Here is a 20,137-nt window from a genome sequence, read left to right as displayed (position 1 = left end):
AACCAACTCATTTCAGTAGCAAGAGACCTACAGCAGTTGGGAAAAGGAGCTAGGAGCTCTGCTTTCCTAATGGTTTGAACTGAGAGTCAGAGAAGCTAAGGATTTCTTTACTGCCTTTAAATGTAACCTCACTGTTCCTTGAGGAACACAAGTTGCAGCTAGGATGTTGTTTCAGAGCACAGTACTCACTGATAGCTACTTGGGCTACTGAAACACTTAGCACACAGAAAAAAGGCAGATACAGAGCTGCTGGAACTCCAGAGCACAGACTTATGTGGGGAAAAATAGAGAAGTGTTCTCACCGATGCAATTTCCCACCATAGAAGGGCTTGGTGTGGAAGTTAATACTTGCAGAATATCCTGTCTTTGCACAGTTTATGTTGACTTTTCCTCCCAGTTCTACCCAGGGAACAGTCAAAATTGATCGAGCATACGCACAGGGCAGAGAGAACGTGTATTCTTCCTCATGTTCCAAGAGGCTTAGGAGACCTGTGCAAAGAAACATCCTTAAATGAGCACTGTTTTAGAATTGACCAGGCAAGTTATTGAAACACAGACAGAACTACATCTGACTACTTTTCCTCATGGTTCCTTCATGCCAAAAAAAAAACCAACCCAAAAGTGACATTTATTACAGATTCCAGATGCTCAGGTTAGTGCTTTCAGTAAAACACAACACACACGTTTCTTTCTTGAGATGAGATTTATCCTAATAATATCTATCCACAAAATACTATGCTGTGCAGTGCAACATACTTCTCAGTCAAACGTGAAAGGGCTGTCACAGTCTTACAGAGAGCTCTGGAGCACAACAACATTTATGCAGCCAAAAGGAAAGAATGAATGAATACCCTGAACTGCAGTCCTTGAGGAAGGATAATATTCCTGTTTTACAAGAGCACAGTATGGCAGCTGACTGCTGCCTGCATCAAGCCATGCCTCTGCAGCGTGCCAACACTGCACCTCTGATATACATTTTCAGATTGATGGTATCAGAAATGCTCAAAAGGAGATATTCACTTCTGAAATCACCTGGTACATACAAAGCATTGAGATATCCCTTCCATGCCCCTGTCACGCTCACTCTTTGTCAGGTATCCAGCTGATACCCAAGTGCCTAAACCTACATGCCCCCAGTTGCTGGGCAATATACGCAAGAAACATAATGGGTGATGCTGTCTCATCTCTTGAATTAAAGTTACTACTCAAGAGAAACTACCTACTTTGCTCCTAAAGGATCTAATTTCCATAGCTGAAGAGAATATGAAGTTCGATAGGAAGACGAGTGCAATATATGCAAATAGAGTAGTGTTTATTTTTAACAAAGACCCAGTGCAAGCTATTTCACGCAGTGCTTTGGAAACATTCACAAAGACCAGTTTAGACTTATTGCCCTTCAGTTCTAAAGTTGAATTCCAATATATTCCTGATCTTTGGCAAAGCATAAGCTTATCTATTTTTCCCCTCAAGCCTGCTGTTTATAATGAGAACTTAGTTGTCTCCTGTGCTTTATAAAGCATAAAAAGCACCGGGTGACTGTACATAAAGGCTTTCAGATGTGACATTAAAGGAAAACCAGAAGAAAAAAAAGCCTGAAAACCCATGGCAGCAAGTGGAATACCTGCAAAAAGATATTTCTGGAACACCTTTGAAACAAAGCTACCACACAGTATCCACTTCTATTTCTGCCAGAGATGCACAGCGTTGAATTTTCTCTCAAATCAGTGTTTTCAACAGCTTTATCAAACAAATAAAGGAAAAACGTTCCACTTACCCTCACCAACCATTGTCACCCCTATCGACATTCCCAGGAATTTGCTCTTTGTCCAGACGTGAGCATTGACACACATCTTTCTCTCCACACATTCAGCATAAAACCCTGAGACGGGAGGGTGGTGGGACACTTGCTCGGCTACAAACTTTACTGTGTAGTAGTCCGACTCTGCTTGGCCTTCCACATCTTTAGACAAAGTTATTTGCTCAGAGGCAGAGTGAGCAGAGATGTTACTGCCGCCGTCAGTGGCTACTTCACTCTTTGGCATCCTCCAGGAGCAGTGAAATGTTTCCCCGATGATAGGATTGTATGGTTTCTTTGCAATAGCTCCTTTGCGACCTTCATGAAAAGCTGTTAGATAATACTCAACAAAGCAGATCATCCTCTCCTCAGGGGTGGTGCCATTCGTGATCGCAATGAAGAGATCTGGATGGGACATGAAGTCCGCATACATCTCCAACAACGATCGCTTCTCTAAAATGAAAGTGGGAAGAACCACCTGAAATAAAGCAAAAAGCTGCAGTCGGTGAAATGAAAAGGCAGGCAGTTTCAGAACAGTTCTCAGGTGGAGGATTCTGTCTTGCTTCAGATGCTGCACTTTCATATTAGACCTTATTGTCCCTCTTTGAAGGTATGAGCAAAGTAGGGTGATCATGGATGCTAGGAAAGTGCTTGACAAGGGGAAAGAATCCAATAGGTAAGGGACTAAGTACCCCTCATTAATAAATAAATCAGCTGTGAAGAAAGGAATGCGTTTCACATTCCCATACAGTAGCAAACAGGCAGGACAGAGCTGAAACTATAACAAAGAAGGTTCAGAGTAGAGGTTAGGAAAGGTTATGTGTAATAGAGAGAAAAAGCACACAAGCCGTGACAATATTCTTGAGAGCCTGCTTTCTCTCACACCACAGAAAACAGGGCACGCACTTATCAGAAATAATAAATTAAGCTAACCCTCTACCTTTGAACAGAAGATTTTATACTTTCCCACCTATACCCACTACTGTAATAAAAAAGAAGGGATATCTTTTGCTGGACCAAGAAAAAAATATTTTAGTATAAGAAAGATGTGTTATCAGTCTTTTCCTTCCCTGTAGTGGCAATTAACCTCATATAATTAGCTTTATTGTAGTAAGCAAGCCAAGAGTGTCTCAACCAGGAGATCAAACAGTTCCTTTAAGTCTGTTGCATTCAAAGAGGCGTCTCCACACTTCAGTTACTTACTCTTGTTAAGTCCATGCCAAGTTTCAGCTGAGACAAGAGGTGCAAGATAACACTGCGCTGTTCCTCCACTCCTCCTAGATCATCTTCTTTGTTATCACAGAGGTCCTCCAGCTCCTCATCTGAATTTATTTCTTCAGGTTCCTGGAATAAGAGCCATAAACAACAGCTCAAAGATGTATCTATGCAGACAGTATCCAAAAAGAACTTCCTCTTGTAACTCTCCATTGTATGATACAAGAGATTTACCAAATCCAGATACCTGCAGAACATCCTGGGACAAACAACTGGGCAGGAGCAGAGGGGTGAAGCCCTGAGTGCCATGAGATGGTAGTAATATGGATCTGCCCTACGGCCGCCCCCTGGATCAGCAGCTCAAGGCAAATTCCTCACCACCCAATCACCACAGAAAGCACAAGGGTCCATGTCCTCATGCAGAGCCCATAACCTGATGAACAGTACAGTGTCACACAGAATCACAGAATGATTGGGTTGTGTTGGAAGGGACCTTAAGGATCATCAAGCTCCATCCCCGCTGCGGTATGAGCAAGTCCATTCCAAGGATGTTGTGTTGTTCTACTACCAAAAATAGGAGAGCTGAAAACACCCATGAAAAGTGATAGAGATAATACTGATCATGCCACAACTACAGACAGTGACATGCATTAATATGTAACTGAGTTTGAGCTAAAATGCCTAGAAGGAGGAAGGAATCAAAGGGATACATTTGAGAACTCCTGATTATTTGTTGTTCGGTTTTGCTTGTTGTTTTTTGCCCCCCCATTTAAACTTAATGACCTACTTAAAAACTGACATAAAATGAAAACCTAAAGATGTTTCAGATGCCATTTTGCTGTAAGACAGCAAAGTGAAACAGATGCTGCTGCAGAGATAAGCAGCCATGTGTGACCTTTTCACAATAGCAGCCTCACATAAAGAACTGTGAGGAATCAAGTGGTATAGAAAGAATGTAATTACAGTTTTCTACCTCAGCTAGAAAAACATCTTTCTTAAACAATCCTGTTCTTATATTGGATTATTTTGCACTTCATATTCTTTTTGACAGTTATAATGATACAGACTGTAGTTGTATTTCAGAAGCATTAAGCCATCCTGAAGCCAAGTGACAAGAGTCGCTCACATTAAGAAAAACACATGCAGCAAGAGCTGCAAAAGAAAGATGGGAAGATATAATAGCTGGAGATGAGCAAATTTTTTCCTCTCATTCTGCATAGGCAGCTCTTCTTGGGCCTATATTCTGAGTGCCACAAATTCCAATTAGGTCTTCCACACTCCAGCTTCCAGCTGTTTTAGATCAACACGCAAAGGAACAGTGCCTTTCAACACCTGGCATTACTGTCCCAATTGGTTTCCCATGGCAGCTATTTAGAATAAGCTGCAAAATTCATTGAAAAGCGTGCCATGAAACTTTAATTTACTGCAACTGCACTCGCTCCTCCTCCAATGCAGCTAATTGAAAAGTATGAGTAGAACTGCATTTAAATCATTTTCTCATAAGGTGATCAGGTATTCCTCAAAAACTCCCCGCAGAAAGAGGATTTTCACATTACCTTACCCTTGTTAGCTGGCAGGGCTCCGCAACGGACTGCTCCTCTCTGACAGATGCTGGCTTGTTTATCTCTGCTGGGAAATTCTGAGCTGCCCCATTTTTGAAGTGGTTTGACAAAGAGATCTTTGGTTCCAACCAACTGATCGTCGTTCCTGAAGCAAAAGAAAGTTTGCGCTGAAACTTGCTCATCCTCCACCAGGGCAGCGGACAGTGGTCGCCCCCAGAACAGCTTTCTGAAGGAGAAGCTGAAAGCAGCGAGATCCTCCTGCAGCCAATCCCTTCAGCAGCCACCGAACAAAGGTGGTGCAACGAGACACCACCTTCGGCGATCATTAGCACAAACCCTGCGATTGGCAAGCTGTAATGCGTGCAACTTGGACTGGAGCAACCCTCTGGTGTCAGGCAAGGTGTAATCAGACACTCCAGGAAGAACCCAATCGACAGGAACGTAACCCTTGAGGTTTTCTTTAACTCATACAAAAAAAGCAAACCGTTTATCACCTTTTCAAGCCCAGCTCCGTTCTAGACTAAAAAAAGCCAAACAAGAAAAAGTTTTGCTGCCAATGTTTTCTCTGGGGAGGGTACTTATCTTTTCTTGGCTGCAAAGGAGGCAGGCGCATGCTGCTGAATAAATAATAGTTGCTCAAAAAAGCTGCAGGGCTTGGAAAGCTATTTACCCACTCAATGACTCCGGTATCTCCAGTTACTCCCAGCTAATTTATTAGGATAGATCAAGTTCCTCATTAATAATGCAAATGTTCCATTCTTTTCCAGAGGCTAATAAACGGACAGGTGACTCTTGAAGTTTTTTACTGGATCAAAACAAACTGTGACAAGGCTGCAAGCACTGAACTGCTGCGCAAGTCCCCGTTGGTAGAACTGATAACGCATCCTACTGCACTTCCGAACCCACATCAGAAAGTATGTGCTCTCTTTCTATGATATCCACAATCCTCTCTCTCCTTGCAGAGCTCTGCAGTTACCTGCAACTAGGTCACAGCCTCAGCAGAGGAAATTTAAATGAGAACATTTCCACCAGGAAAAGTACTGGGGCAGGGGGAAAAAAATGTACAGCTTGTAAGCATGCAAGAATCTATGTGTGCATTCTAGACTGCATGTAAAGCACACTCGCTGCCTATGCATTGGCTCAGATTCAACAGCTATCCCCCATTTTATGCTATCAGTTTCTTAAAAGAATCTTAGAAGTTCTATTCCATTTCACTGCTAAATGCTAGGGGGTTTTTAAAAGTGGTTTGAGATACCAAATATGCTGTAATGATAGACAGGACAGGATACCACACCAACACTTGTCTACCACTGGAATATCACGTTCAAATCCGTCCTCAACCACTTCAGGTAACACAACCTATTCTCCTTTCCTGCTATCTCCCCATCCCCTAAAAGTCTTTTTTGTTTAACTCAGTACATGATTTCATCACTTCACACTTTTGAAATTCAAGCCAATAGTTGAAACTTCCCTATTCATCTCCGAGTCTGATTTTTGGGGCACCTCAAAACACCTGGACACTATTTCCACTCTTCTCAGGTTCCTTGTTTGTTTCTCCCTCCCTGACCCACTTCTACACCTATAGCAAACTGGCATTCTTCCTCACAAAACTGAACTTCTAAAGTTAAAGTAGGGCTCAATGAGCACTGCTGATTTCCTTCCCACCCCCCCACAAGTAGCAAACAAACAAAAAGCCACCTTTAGAGCCCACACCAAAGAAAAAAGATGATCCAAAGAGAGTGCATCTCCCATCTTTACACACTGATTATTACAAATTAGCCAGGAGCAGGGAAAGTTCCTTCAGTGTGACTAACTTGGGAGTCAGACTAAGATTTGGAGAGATGCCATCCAGCTTGTTCTTTCTAAAAAGTCATTTTTGAACTGAAATACAGCAAGAGTTAACCTGTCCTATTCACAGTGTCCCTCCTAAAACCCATCGCCATTTAAAATAAACTACATCAATACAACAAACGCTATTTTTGTGTGGAAAGCTAAACTAATGATAGCTTTAGAATAATATGCTTTGCCAAAGCAAATACCACAAAAATGATAGGAATATGAGAAAGATAAAGTGACAACTTATGTGCAGTTTATTGCATACTTAGTCTAACACACCTGTTGCATAATAGAAGCATTGGAGTATCCACAAAGCTTGTTGCTTACAAAGTCAGTAAGAGAACTCAGAGCTTTATTGTTTTAATGCTTAGCCAGAAATTAAAGCTTTACATATGTAAATGCTTACAGTAGGCATTAAGCGTGTAAATAAGCCTTAATGGACTTTCTTCTGCCATGAGATCATTGTAACAATCAGTTGCTTCATTTATGCAGCTATCACAGACTTCCTTAGTAGAGAAGTCAATACACAAGAGGGGAAATATGTACAGGAGTTCTACTCAACGTGAGTAAATGTAGACTAGCTCATAAGTAACAAAGCAGACAGTAGTTGCCCCTGCCCATGGACAACTAGACTTAGTGGGACAAGCAATTTTCAGAGCTGAAGAGAGAAGAGCTTCATGCTTGTTTGCTGGGAGCCAAACCCTATAACATCTACACCCACCTGCTGGTAAGGATCCCTTTTGTTGTGAAGCGTGTTGTAACTGGAGAATATGGAAACAGTCATTTAAGCAGTTCATGGTTGCCATGGAAGTTGCTTTGAGCATTAATAGGTCTTGATCCAAGGACGTAAGGTGACCGGAGACAGGAAGGCATTCTATGCTCCTGATCAAGTCTCTCTGCTGGCCCTCAGCCTGCGACATCATCTACCAAACAAAGCAGGTGTGCATCAGAAGGTGACGGAAGCGTGTTGCGTGATGTGCCAGACATGCATACAGAGTCCCACATGACTTAATGATAATAAAACTAAAACATCATAGGTATGTGTAGATTTAACCATACTTCTCCTTCCCTTCATGCAGCTGCATTGATTTCTCAGTGAAATACATATCAGCTTATTAACATCCACACTGCTGCTAAGCATAGGTTTGCTATCACACTGTTTACTTAGAGGGAATAGGAAGAGCAGCAGAATTTTCACCTTCATTGCGTGCTCAAGTTACAGCTTTCCTTGTTATTTTTTTTTCCCTTGCTCTCCCCCAGTCTCCGTCCCTGCTTCCTCTGGAACAGGACCCTACATTACACAACCTGCAATAGTACAAATCACTTGACTGTTAGGGGTAAAGCATCAACACACACCAGCCAAACAGCATCATGTGGTCTTCAACCAAATGATATAAATGAGTGGTATTTGGAACATTTTAGGGCTTGGCCACATTGTAGTGTGAATGTGCAGACGACTTGGCTCTTCAGAGGTGCAGTTATCCACACACAGGCACCTGTCCCAGGTGTGGCAGTGCAGAAAGCCAGCAAATAGTGAGAGGGACATCTGCACAGGCAGGGCTATGTAACCACCAGAACAGTGTCCTGTCTGCTTTCAGACAAGAATATGATTTAAGTCTCCATTACCGCCACTCCCCCAATGCCTTGTAAATTTCTTCTGGGTTAAAAAAAGGACAGGAATTGGCTGGCAAATCACCCACAGCCCTTCTAGTGACCTTCACTCAGCACTTCATTCCAGGGTCAGGTCAGACAGCAGGACAAGCCACGTCATACTCAGCTCTGACATTCAAACAGCCACATCTGCCCTCTCTACAAGTGTACTCTGAACAGGCTTAAGGTTCTTCCTGTTTGTATTTTCAGATTCATAAAATAAAGAAACAGCGCTGGTGGTAGGGGAGAGAAGCACTGCTACAGAAAATGAGGTCAGAAGTACACAAGCTATAGCTGTCATTTTGCAAACGCATGCACCTACATTTACAGCAAGTCAGCACAAAGATCCCCTCAGATCTCCTGATCTGAAAGGCATTCTAGTCAGCAGCATTTGGTGAAGTGCTATTTGGTGAAGAACAAGAAGGGAAAGGGACTGACAGAACAGCTGCACCACAAGCCATTGGGAAGTTCACAGAAAGAGCCGCACGCAGCAGATAATGTGAAAAGGGCTCTTGCCAGAGCTTCTCAAACTGAACTGGTACCATTCAAAGCACACTCGGCTCAAATGTAACAAGCATGCCCAAATGTAACCTGCCTTTTATTTCAAGCATTTTAACTGGATAAAAATGCATCCAACAAGCATTTTGGCTTCAAAAAGATAAGCAAGCTGACATCCAGAGCACTCCTTGTATATATGGGTCAAGAAGTTTAAGCTGATACAATCAAATTGTTGCCCAACTAAGAAACAACTAAACAAAGAAACAACTCATTTCATGCTCTCTTGGCAACGCTAAGAGAAGTCATTCAACTTGACTTAGAGAAAAAACTCTGATATGGACAGAAGTTCACATATCCTGAGGTTTGAACACAGTCTCTCTGTGCAACCCAGTGAATAATTACACCACAGGACTTGATTTAAATCAAGAACAGAGATGATGGAATCATACCTACCAGGGTAAAGCATTTTGCATCCCAACTCGCAAACTCCCACTGCTGAATTTACCACAGCATCCAGACAGACACTTTGGGGTTAACGACACAATATTCTCTTGTCCCAGTTTCTCTAAGTGTAATTTTTAACAGTTCATGCTTGCTAGACCCTTATTCACTAAATTAAAAAGCCCTCCATTAGAAACCTTTCCCAATAAGTCCTATCCCAATTAGCGGTACGCTAATTACACCGTTAATGCTACAATGCTCACTAAGACCAAAACTGCTACAAAATAACAGAGGTCTTTCAAGGTAAAAGAACAACTCAGTGAATTGGTCTACAACTTGGCACTGGAAAAAGCACAATATATGACACATTAACAACGTACCACATGATGGTGAGCCCTTACTACCTATAGCACCAGATTTGCTAAGATCACAGAATACACGCCACATGATTTTACAATAAGCCAGGATAAATTATGTAACCCCAAAGCTATGCAGGAATAGTTTAGGAGATGTGACTGACAATATACGCATCTAATGAAAACAGCAGATTTCTCCACAATGCTAAACATAAGACAACGGTTCCTTCAAGAGAATTCCAGGTATACCGACCTCTCGGACATCTACAAGGTGATCTGGCTGCAGAATAGGACCTTTTTTTCCAGCAGGCAATCTGTGATGCCCAACATTGAAAAAGGAAACTGCATTTTGGCTAGGTCTTCTCTGCAGCCCTGGAGAGTTGATGCTTCCTTGGGATGCGAGAGAGAAGCTGCGAGATTTCAGAGGAGGGTTGTTCTGATGAATAAATAAGAAGATGGAGAAATATTTACAATTAATTACAATAATTAACCAGCAAACATTCCAATTTAAACCATGCAGAAGAACATTTAATCCCGGATTTTCAGAGGAGCAGTAACAGATGACAAAGCCATAAACGTGTTGGCAGCAACTGCTAAAAGGAATATGTTGTACTGCTGACAGCTGCCCTGTTTTACAGTCTAATTATAAGGAATCAGTGCAATGAGATGGATCAATGGCTATCACTTCTGACTTGAAAATTAGCTCTTGATCTGCAACAGTTCTAGAAACTGACTGCCCACGGGTCCTGCAAGGGTAGAGCTCACATGTAAGAGAAAGGAATTTCAGTCTGAACTGTTCATCTGAAGTAAACATTAACTCAGGATCATACACTTGTAGATGGCTTAAAAGCAAGGTTTTATTCAAATAACATATAGATTTGATAGTAATCAGGAGCTTCTACAGAACATACTGCATTCACAACCACCCCACAAAGAACAAAGGTAAGCAACAGTTGAAGAATTAAGGGCTTATTTCTCAAACACAGAAAAAAAGGAAAATAAAAAGCCCCCGGCTGAAAAGCCTTCCATAAAAATTAAATAAAATGCAAAAACCACTGGAAAAGCTACACTTTTACTCTGATCATTAAGCTCTGCTTCCTGATCGGATACCAGCTCACCAGCACCCAGTCACAGAGGACCACACACATTATCCAAGGTAAAGCCACTTCATTTCATTCCTAAAGCATACATCTACTACAAGTTAGCTATTGCTCAGAGGAATGTTCCTTGTTGTGAGTTCCAAGCCCAACCACATGCTCTTTTGCTAGTATTTGTTTTAGATAACAAGATAGTTGCATTTGCACCTACTTCTTTCACCACCCTAAATTATTTTTGCCCAGGAAAATATGAATCATACAATACCTTCCCAATAGCTTCTGTGTGATGCTGTGTGCATATCTGCAGCCTGCTAACCCAGTGCTGTCGTTCCTTAGCATCAGTAGCTAATAAAAGCAAAGCAAAAGGATCATGTACATGAAGATATTTAAGTACATGCAAAACAAACAAACAAATAAAAAACACTTAATTCTTTGAAATAGGCAGAGGACTTACCAGGTCAGCTAAGCAAGTTTTAGATCCAAAAATCTGCTGATTAGCTATAACATTGTGTGTCTTACACAGAACACTCATTGCAACAGCCTTATGCACGAGTTCTCTTGCTTTCAGACACACGGCCAAGCCCAGAACAGCAGCCACAGGTAAAAGTCAGGAGTGCCTCTAGTGGAAAAGTCCCCTGCCTGAGAACAGCAGTCTTACCTCTTAGTTTATACTGCTCCCCGCTGGCAGCATTGACTGTAAAGGTGTGCGAGTCTTCATCACTGGGTGAAATTACAGCTCCTGCTAGCTGTAACGTGCCCCTGGGCTTCAGGTGTCTAGACTGCTCATTTACAAAGTACTCCAGCAGGCCAGCATCATTATTTAGAACAAAGAACCTGCAATAGAGACAAAGTAAATACAGAAAATAAGCCTGGGCTGTTACTTTTAAGAAAGGTGGGCAAAGGGGAAGAAGCTAAGAATTCAAAACTTTCATTATAAGTCAGTGGAGATGAGACTGGGATTTAAAGACTCGTGCCATTGTGGCCCCAGCCATGTGAAATACATTCCCAACAAGGCTGGCCACAAATTCTTGGCAATATTTTCCTCAAAGATGAGGAATGTTATAGAGTAAGAGAATAAGAAGAATGCCATTACAAGATTTTGAAAGTTTGGGGAACTCTAAGGCCTAATACACCCTTAACCTATGTAAATTAAGGATAGAATAGTTACAGAACAGACAAGTAGCAATAAGCATATTGACAACAATCACTGTGATGCAGAGGGAATAAGAATCTGGCCACTACTGGAAAACATCAAAACAAAAAAGCTTACCGATATTGCCAACCAGTGACGAGATTGGTGTACTTCATTAAGTAGCCACAAATATTTTCCATGTGATCACTACCACAGAAAGAAAAACAAAAGCCATCAAATAACAGTAACACCAAATGAAGTCCAGATCTTCACAACTTTTGATCATCAGCTGTTCTTTGAAAATGAACTTTTACCTTCAATTTTTTAAATGGCACCATTGTTTTTAAATAAAAAATAAAAAAAAATTAAAAAAATATATCAATGGTTAACAAATGCTTCAGATTCATTTCTGACATAGTTTCATAAGACAGTTTAATTGGACTCGACGAACTCCAAATAATCTCAAGGCATAATTAGTTTCACCAACGCCTGAGATTCACCCAGCAGCCACCCTGGATTAGTTGCAGGTAAACAGACTTAGCACGCAAACCTCTTCTGTTTCACACTCATCTAAGCAAGCTTTGTAAACAAAACTTTCACTACCTTCAGAGAAACTCGAGCACAACCACCAACCAAAACTGGTCCCTAAGCACTCCTATACCACCAAACCCACCCTTAATTTCCAGAATCTTTCCTGACTACGCTAACAAACACGGATGCTGTACAGAAGACAACATGCAGGTGTCCAAAATATAAAACAAGTTGGAAGCATCTCCTTCTCTGGCCTGGCAAGAAAGTCCAGTAGTTTCTCTTTCAAAATGAACTTGCGACATCCACCAAAACCAAGAACCAATGGAGGCACTCGATGTGGAAGCTTAACATCACTACAGAGACAACACGTGGTCACTTCTGAAATGAAGCTGTTTAGGAGGCTGCTAACAAAGAAAACCTCACAGTAAATCACTGCCACATGAGGAAGCCCCTACTTTCAGAAGGGGTATCCAAAGAAGAGGTGGAAGAATGCATATTTTTGAAGAAGTAATGCTGCAAACTGACATTTAGAAGCATACGGCTGGTTATCACTGTTGCCATTGCTATTACAGCAACGTACTACAATGGAGAGAACCCAGTGGGACCATCTGGGAATTTAATTGGTAGCAGCTCATTAAGTGGTACTACACAGGTAAAAGTAATAGCCTGAATCCTCTCTGTCCTCCCAGCTATCGTGCATCTCAACTGCATCAAAACGCTAAGCAGACATGACCAAGCACAACCCCTGCAGACGCCTCATTTGTTGTTATGGCACCCAAGTGCTGTGCAGTTTAGACATGCTCACTGTCATCATTTGGCAGAAAATTGTGAGACAGCAGAGCCATAAACTTGCGTTTAATCGTCTGAAAATTACCCCTCATCATGGCTAATTGATTTCCATTTTGTGTCGTGAATCCAAACCTCACTCTTGCTTTGCAGACACTCAGCAGCCTGCAGGCTCAGCAGCAGCTGCTGCTTCCCCATCCACCACCCTCCCAGAGCACAGGTATGTTTAGCAGCTACAGGAGTCACAGAAGTGACCACAACCTGAAATTAAAGGAACAGAACCGTATGTAAGGCCACAGAAGTCCATTCATCTGATAGCGATGGTAAGTTAAAACAGTCTGATTGAAATTGTTACAAAGCATTCAATGGGAATGATGAGACAACTGATCTGATCTGTCCAGAGAAAAAAACTAACCTGCTGCAGAACTGACAGAGATGCACTTCCACAGCAAAGCAGCACTTGACTCATTTGCCCAGAAAGACAGAACATGAACTCATGCTAAATGAGCCTTTTCTTGTCTTTTGATTTTCTGCCAGTCTGGGCAGAATATTGATTAAATTATTTTCTACCTTAATTGTGTCCATGCCGCTATACTAGAACTGCAAGCCAAAGAGACTATATTTAGGTTTCAGTCTGCCAGAGGCTGGACAAACCCTCAGCACCCATGTACAGCACAGATTAGCCTACCCAAGGCTATGAGAAACTCTGCTGGTATTTAGAACGACTTCCTTGGCAGCGTAAGAGCCTGGGAGCAAACAAACAAGCAAACAGCTGAGCAGGAACACAGCCCTCAGAGGCATTAATCCCAACACACTGTGCAGGTCGGGCAATTGCCAGCATTTGAACTCAGGTTTATTTATAAATAAGAAACAATTTTTTAAACATCACCAAAAAACCAACCCAAAAAGCTTAAATCCAGTCTGTAAATCGTAATTCACACAAGGCAGATCTTGTCCAAACCCACTGCAGAAACAATGTTAATCTCCTGATCTTCTTTTGGGGTAAACACCAGTGCTTTCCTATGTATACAGCAAAACATTCTCAGGATTATTAGCAAACAGCGTCATGAGGCAGATAAAACCACTGTTTTGTTAAGAAAAAAGTAATAATTCATTAGGGTGGAATTAACATCAAGGCCCTTCAGAGAGCCACAGAAGGCATTCAAAAGGGCACATTTCAAAAGCCAGTGGTCAGGGCTCACAGATAACCACGGCAGCAGAAGACAGTAAAACATGACTCAGAGCTTCCTTTGAGCCCTTAGCAGCACTGCGCCCAGGGGAACAACAGCAAGGCTTGTTTCGCATCATCTGCGTGCTTCACTATCCCCTCCCACGATATTTCTGATTTTAGAGAAATGGATTTCAGAAGTGAATTTGACCACAAACACGGAGCAAAGATCACAAGGCCGGCCTGCACTGGGATCCTTTACTGCTGTAGGAAAGCCTTGTATTCCAGCTGCCAGCTCCATGCACCTACATGTACCTGTGGGTACGTGCGTCCTCTAACAACCCACGTGCTGGGGCTGCTTTCAGAACACTCCCAGCAGTTCAGCCATGAGTCAACAGCCCCTGAGGCCCGTGTTTGTGTAGAAATTCAGTGTCCTCCCTTTGCTGCATGTCAGAAGACGAGTGCAAGTGTCACAACAGACCCATCACAGCTTGGAACACCTTAAGAAACAACTGCTTTGACTTCTGCAGTTACTTGAAGCAGCGATACCCAGTAAATCACAGCTAATCCACACCACATCCTCCCCCACAAGTAAAGCATTTTTCAAAGGCCAAACATCACCCTGCTGCCCGCCTACCTCACGCTTTCATTTATAATCAGTGATGCAAACTAAACTGTCCCTGTAAGCAAGTGGTTAAAGCTGGTGAGGAGTTACAGAACAGTTCATTCTGTTTTCAGGGGACCCTCAGTTACATCCTTCACAAGCAGTGTTTCCAGACAGCCAAGCACCACTCCAAAGACAGACGACAGGATAAGCAAACTGGCAACAATCCTTTGCAAATGCTTTATTTCCTTGCTCATTTGTCCTTTTCTGAAGCCGCAGCAGCTGTCAGTGCCTTGTGGGCTGGTTTCCTCCTGGGGGAGGAAGGAGAGCGGGTGATGGCTGGGCCCAGTTCTTCCTGCATCCTGTTTACAGGCAGCACCCAAGTCTTCCACATGGATGCTGGGGAGCAGCAGTCCCTGAATGACGTCTGCCGTGAAGAACACAGGGGCAGCACCTCAGACAAGGCTCCACACTGGTGGCCTCCCCTTCTCCTCTCACACAAACACACCCCGTCCAGCAGCTGCACAGAACCTCACCTAGCTGGAAGGTGCTCACAGTGCTCCCAAGGCAGCCCCTCTGATGATTTTAGCTCCAATGAGCCCAGATAATCTTACACTGGGTACTCGGAGAAGCCAGGCACCTCCAAGCCAGCAGCTGCTCAAAGGAGCAGCCAATGACTTCCCCACGAGGCCAGGCTTCGTGCAGCTGCTGAATGCACGTGGATCTGAGGAAACGAGCATCGTGCAAGGCAAACCAGTCATACAACCAACAGGGCTGGAAAAGAACTATGATATCATCTAGTTCAACCATCAACCCATCCCCACCACGCCCGCTAACCACGTCCCTCAATGCGTGGCTCTGACCACACAGCCTGAAGGAATAAAGCAGCAGCTGCTTCTACTGAACTTCATCTGTGATAGCTTGTTTCTTCCTCGTACCTCAGTGCAAAGCACTCAGCTACAAAGTATTAATTCCTCTTTTCATTACGAAGGAAACAGAGAAAGGAAAGAATAGATCAGTCAGCAGAAACATTGGGCATATCTTCTGCAACAGCAGAAACCACACGGTCCCAAGGAAACACCAGCATGCACAGCATGCTCCTACACTGCAGCTCCCTGCTGCTGTGAATGGGTTTCCCAGCAGCTGAAGGAGGAAAGGCAGAAGCCTTCATCTTGCTTACAGAGTATCTGTATCAACAAGCTGGCTCTGCTCTTCCAAATGCTTTCTGGAAGAAATTAAAAGCCAACCTCACCATGCTATTTACTAACAGTGCCACGCAGCTGACTGTGAAATGGCTGCAGGAGCTCCTGCTTTTCAGTTCACATTGATGCCGTATTCCATTACAAGCCTCAAATACAACAGACAAGTGGAATAAAAAAAAAGAAAACATCCAAGCCCATAACACTGACAGCAAACCTTGCAAACAGAACACTTGGCTGTGAGCATGCAACTACACCAGCAACACAAAGCCTCAATATATAACAAGCTTATCCACATATCTCTGTGGGCAAGGGGCCCTTCCATCACCCAGCTTCCCCAGCCACCAACAACAAAGATGCACTTGCACGTAAAATTTCCGCTGAGTCCTCATGGGGAACGTATCAAATCAAGCTTATGAGGTTTATTGTTGTTCTTCGGTTTTAAACTATCCTAATTCAACTCACAAATTCATGCATTCAAGGCCACAGATCAATTAGAAAGATGAACCGACACTGCAACACTTTTGTATGGTAGCAATAGGAAAAAGAAAGGGACAGCACTTAATTACTGAGAAGCAAAACACTGCTGTCACTGGACTGCAACAAAACTGGTAATATTGAACTGCTTTATCATTTATAGAGCTGTTCAGCTCTCAAAAGGTATGTGCCTGTTAAAAAAAAATGCAGTCAGTTTCAGCTAAGCAATCTCTTCTGCATGCATGTAATCAGCTCAAGTCAGCACAAACTCTGTCCACATACAAGTTATTTGTGGGTCTGCGTCAGCAAAACACAACTGGACCTGGACCTGAGAGTCAGCTGCCAGTGCTGTGGATTATTCTGCAAGGATCACTGCTCACTACTGCTGGAAAAGCAACTCTTGATTCAGCTGACAACAACCTTTTAGAGGTGGAACACACGCAAAACAAACAGTTTAAGGAGGAATGAACTCTCCACTTCACACCTCTGGAGCACAGCTATTGCTTCCTGCAGCTGTGCTACCACTCACGTTATCATTTTGTGACACCATAACACACCATTTCACATAGTATTGTTACCAGGAAACAAAACTCTCCCTTAAGTCTAGCAAGCAGGTTAAAGCTGCTCTGCTCAGTAAATAGTAGTAATATAAGCTATGCAGACACACTGATGGATGAGCATCTTTGATATTCAGGAGTATCAGCTGCCTACAGCGCTTCAGAAACTAATGGTTATATTCCCCAGGCATTTTGGTCTGCTTCTAATGAATGTGTAGAAAGACACTCTCACAGTCTTAATACTTATTTGCCATTATGACTTTTTTTTCTTTTAAAGCTGTATTGCAAATGGACACTGCCATCCTCAACTTTGCAGCAGTGACAAGTGATCTGCTGCAGGGGATCATTAAATGCCTCCAATAAGCCGTCAAGTGCACACCCTAAGACCCCTTGGATGACACCAAAGCAAGGGGAGCAGACGTAGTGTGAGAACGTGAGCTCCTATTCAGGGGATCCAAACCATCCAGAGGAACGGGTTGAGCGAGACCTCCTGAGCTTAATAAACCAAAGCAGTGCCTTGTTCCTGGGATGGACTAACCCATCAGTGCAAACTGAGTACACTGTGCCAGACAAGAAAAGGACAAGAACCAGAGCTGTTTAGCCTCCTTCAGAGGAAAGGAAGGCTTGAGAGAAGCTCACTGCAGCCTCCTACCACACAGCACGTGTCCATCAATAAGATGGAGTCAGACCCTTTGACAGATAACCTGCAGAAAGGCAAACAGAGATGGCCTCATGTTGCAACTAGAGAAACTGCTTGTTGTACACAAGGGAAAATCCTCCCACAGTGTGAGAGGAAAAGCCCCCACACAGGAGCCCAGAGAGGCTGTGGGACCTACATCCTTGAAGACACCCAAAATAAAACAGGAGAAGGCCCTGGAAGCTCCATTCTAACCTTGGAACTGACCCTGCTCAGGGCAGGAAACTGGACTAGAGATTTCCCAACCCAATTATACAGAAATTAACCAGAAACGTTCCTACATGAAGCTCAGCAGGTAGTGAGTAGCTACTCTTCAGGTTTAAGCACTAATTAAGAAAGCACCTGTGTTTGTTTAAGCACTTACAGTTATGACAATAAACAAAACCAGCAGGACTGCTTTTTTATTCAGAGCTGCAAGTGGACAGTGATGCTCAGACAAAGAATTACCCGAAACTGTTCACTGAATGATGAAAAGGAACTTCAGGCATTATTCACTCAGTATGTTCCAATTAGAAGTTTCCATACGGTTTTCTTCTCTTTCGTTTGTCGCTGATGTTTATGAAGGAGTCATGAGCAAACAACAGAGAAAAAGGACATTATCGTCCCACTTCACAGGTTGGAGACTGATGTACAATGAGTTTTCAGCCTCTCAAACTCGGAGAAGCTGTGGCCTGATCTGTTTATTTAAGTTTCTACCCTGTCTTAGCAGCTGACCCATTCAAACCACAGCTTCTGTGGATTTCAGCTGCAGCTGTGACCCTGCAACAGTTCCTGCAGAATCACAGACAACTGTTCCAAATGAGCCCTCTGAGAAAGATGAACACCTAATGAGTGATTATAGAGGCAAATCGGTGTAAGCAGCCAACTAGCACAGGGGAAATCAGAGCCAGGGTGAGAAAGCAGCTCCTCCACACAGCATCCTGCAGCCTTGCTCAGACCTTTGGCTTCCTGCTGCAGACCACTCACCTGCTGCTCCTCCACTGCAAACGCAGCCCAGTTCTGAGCTCTGTAGGAAATTAATCTGCCATTTCCTAAACACTCATTCCTTCTTTTGTTTGTTTTTTTTTAAGGTTTTCAGCCTCATCAAGAGCTTGGGAATTTTCACGTGAAAGGCTAAAATGCACATCCAAGGCAAAAAAGTCTTTTCTAAGACACTGATGTTCCTGCTCCAAAGCCCAGCAGCATTACAGGCTGTCAAACACAAGACTGTCACACGCAGAATAACAGCACTTCCATCCCATTTCAACCTGCTGCAGGCCCTCAATAGACGCACAGTACAGAAAGCCTGAAATCATACAAGCTTCGCAAGCACCCCAAAATGAAAGCTGTCAGACTGTCACCAGCAGGCACTTATTTGCTGCAATACAAATGCATTAGCACCAGCTGACAACAGGCCTTAAGTAAACAGGGGTCCTTGCACACATGCCACAATATCTGTGGTACTGCAACTGATGCACAAGAACCTACCGAGGATGGCACTTTCTGCTTGTGCACTAAGCAATGCGATTAGGTCAGCCACATGCAGTTTGGTTTTCATCTTCTCCCATGGGAGAGAATGTGCGTGGCAGAGGAGGATGTTAATATTACAGGCGATTTTAATTAACACACTCCTACATGATTACATTAGGAAAAGCAAAGCTGAAAAAAATACCCTTCGCACTTAGAGGAGAGGCATTTCTAATGGCTGTTAGTTCCAGCAGAGATCTGGGGAAAGCACAAATCATTTGCCATTTAGAAGCTATTTTAATCTTCTGCTTGTTCAGTTCAAATTTAAAACCAAAACGAATACCCTCATATTAAGGAAAGAACCCTGTGCATCAGAACCGACTCCCACCTTTATCTCCCCTGTCCCAGCAACTTCCACATCTCCATTCCTACACCACAGCTGGGAAGCAGGCAGGGCTCCCAACAGCTGTTTGATGAAGCCAAGGGGCTGGGGAAGGGAGCCAGACCTCTCTGACCCAGCTCAGGCACTGCAGAGATATATTTCAGTCACTCAAACCCACTTCCCCAACTCCCTTACCCCACACACTCAGGCACTTCTAATTTACAACTCATCTAAGCTTTCATCTGCTTCAATCCCACTCTTCCAGCCTGTAAGCATGTGTGAGCATGAACCTGCCCTTAAGAAGTACTTGGGGTTTCAACAAGCATTGAAGTACACACACAACAACCTTGACGTTTTAATAACAAAGAATGGATTGTGAGGCTGATAGAGTCGACTGAGCCTTTTAAAAATGGATTTCTTGTCTATTCTAATGAGGAAATTACTTGGAGCACGGCATTTCTCAAGTAGCACAATAGATACGGTGCACTCTCCAGGCAAAGACTCAATAAGGATAAATAAACTCAGGTCCCACGGCTTTGAACCATCTCCCTCCAACGCATCTAATGAATGTGACAGTCACCCTGATTTGATTTCTAGCAACAAAAGCGAGTACAACACACACAATAGCAACACCAAATTCTGGATTTCATAACAACTATTTGAGAAACTCATCCTTCCAGTAACAAACATCACAGGTCAACAGCCCAG

The 20,137-nt window shown here is 43.1% G+C and overlaps 1 protein-coding gene across 2 annotated transcripts in view; it reads right to left on the bottom strand.

Moving 5' to 3' along the window:
• The window catches only part of OSBPL11 (oxysterol binding protein like 11), a 28,953-nt gene that overhangs the window by 5,798 nt on the left and 3,018 nt on the right, over positions 1 to 20,137 (bottom strand). For both annotated transcript variants that reach the window (XR_001556590.2, XM_015868697.2), the window contains exons 2-10: positions 11,721 to 11,789; positions 11,109 to 11,284; positions 10,716 to 10,795; positions 9,607 to 9,789; positions 7,130 to 7,331; positions 4,572 to 4,717; positions 2,999 to 3,139; positions 1,775 to 2,273; positions 303 to 489 (exon numbers count right to left, since the gene is read on the bottom strand). Coding sequence is in view for 1 of the 2 variants with exons in the window: in XM_015868697.2 (XP_015724183.1) it covers positions 303 to 489; positions 1,775 to 2,273; positions 2,999 to 3,139; positions 4,572 to 4,717; positions 7,130 to 7,331; positions 9,607 to 9,789; positions 10,716 to 10,795; positions 11,109 to 11,284; positions 11,721 to 11,789 (1,683 nt within the window). In the remaining variant the exon portion in view is untranslated. The remainder of the gene's footprint in view (positions 1 to 302; positions 490 to 1,774; positions 2,274 to 2,998; positions 3,140 to 4,571; positions 4,718 to 7,129; positions 7,332 to 9,606; positions 9,790 to 10,715; positions 10,796 to 11,108; positions 11,285 to 11,720; positions 11,790 to 20,137) is intronic.

The sequence above is a fragment of the Coturnix japonica genome, chromosome 7 (assembly GCF_001577835.2).
Source record: "Coturnix japonica isolate 7356 chromosome 7, Coturnix japonica 2.1, whole genome shotgun sequence".
Classification (NCBI taxonomy): Eukaryota; Metazoa; Chordata; class Aves; order Galliformes; family Phasianidae; genus Coturnix; species Coturnix japonica.
The sequence above is the reverse complement of the archived record's forward strand: the minus strand, read 5'-3'. Positions and strand labels throughout refer to the sequence as shown.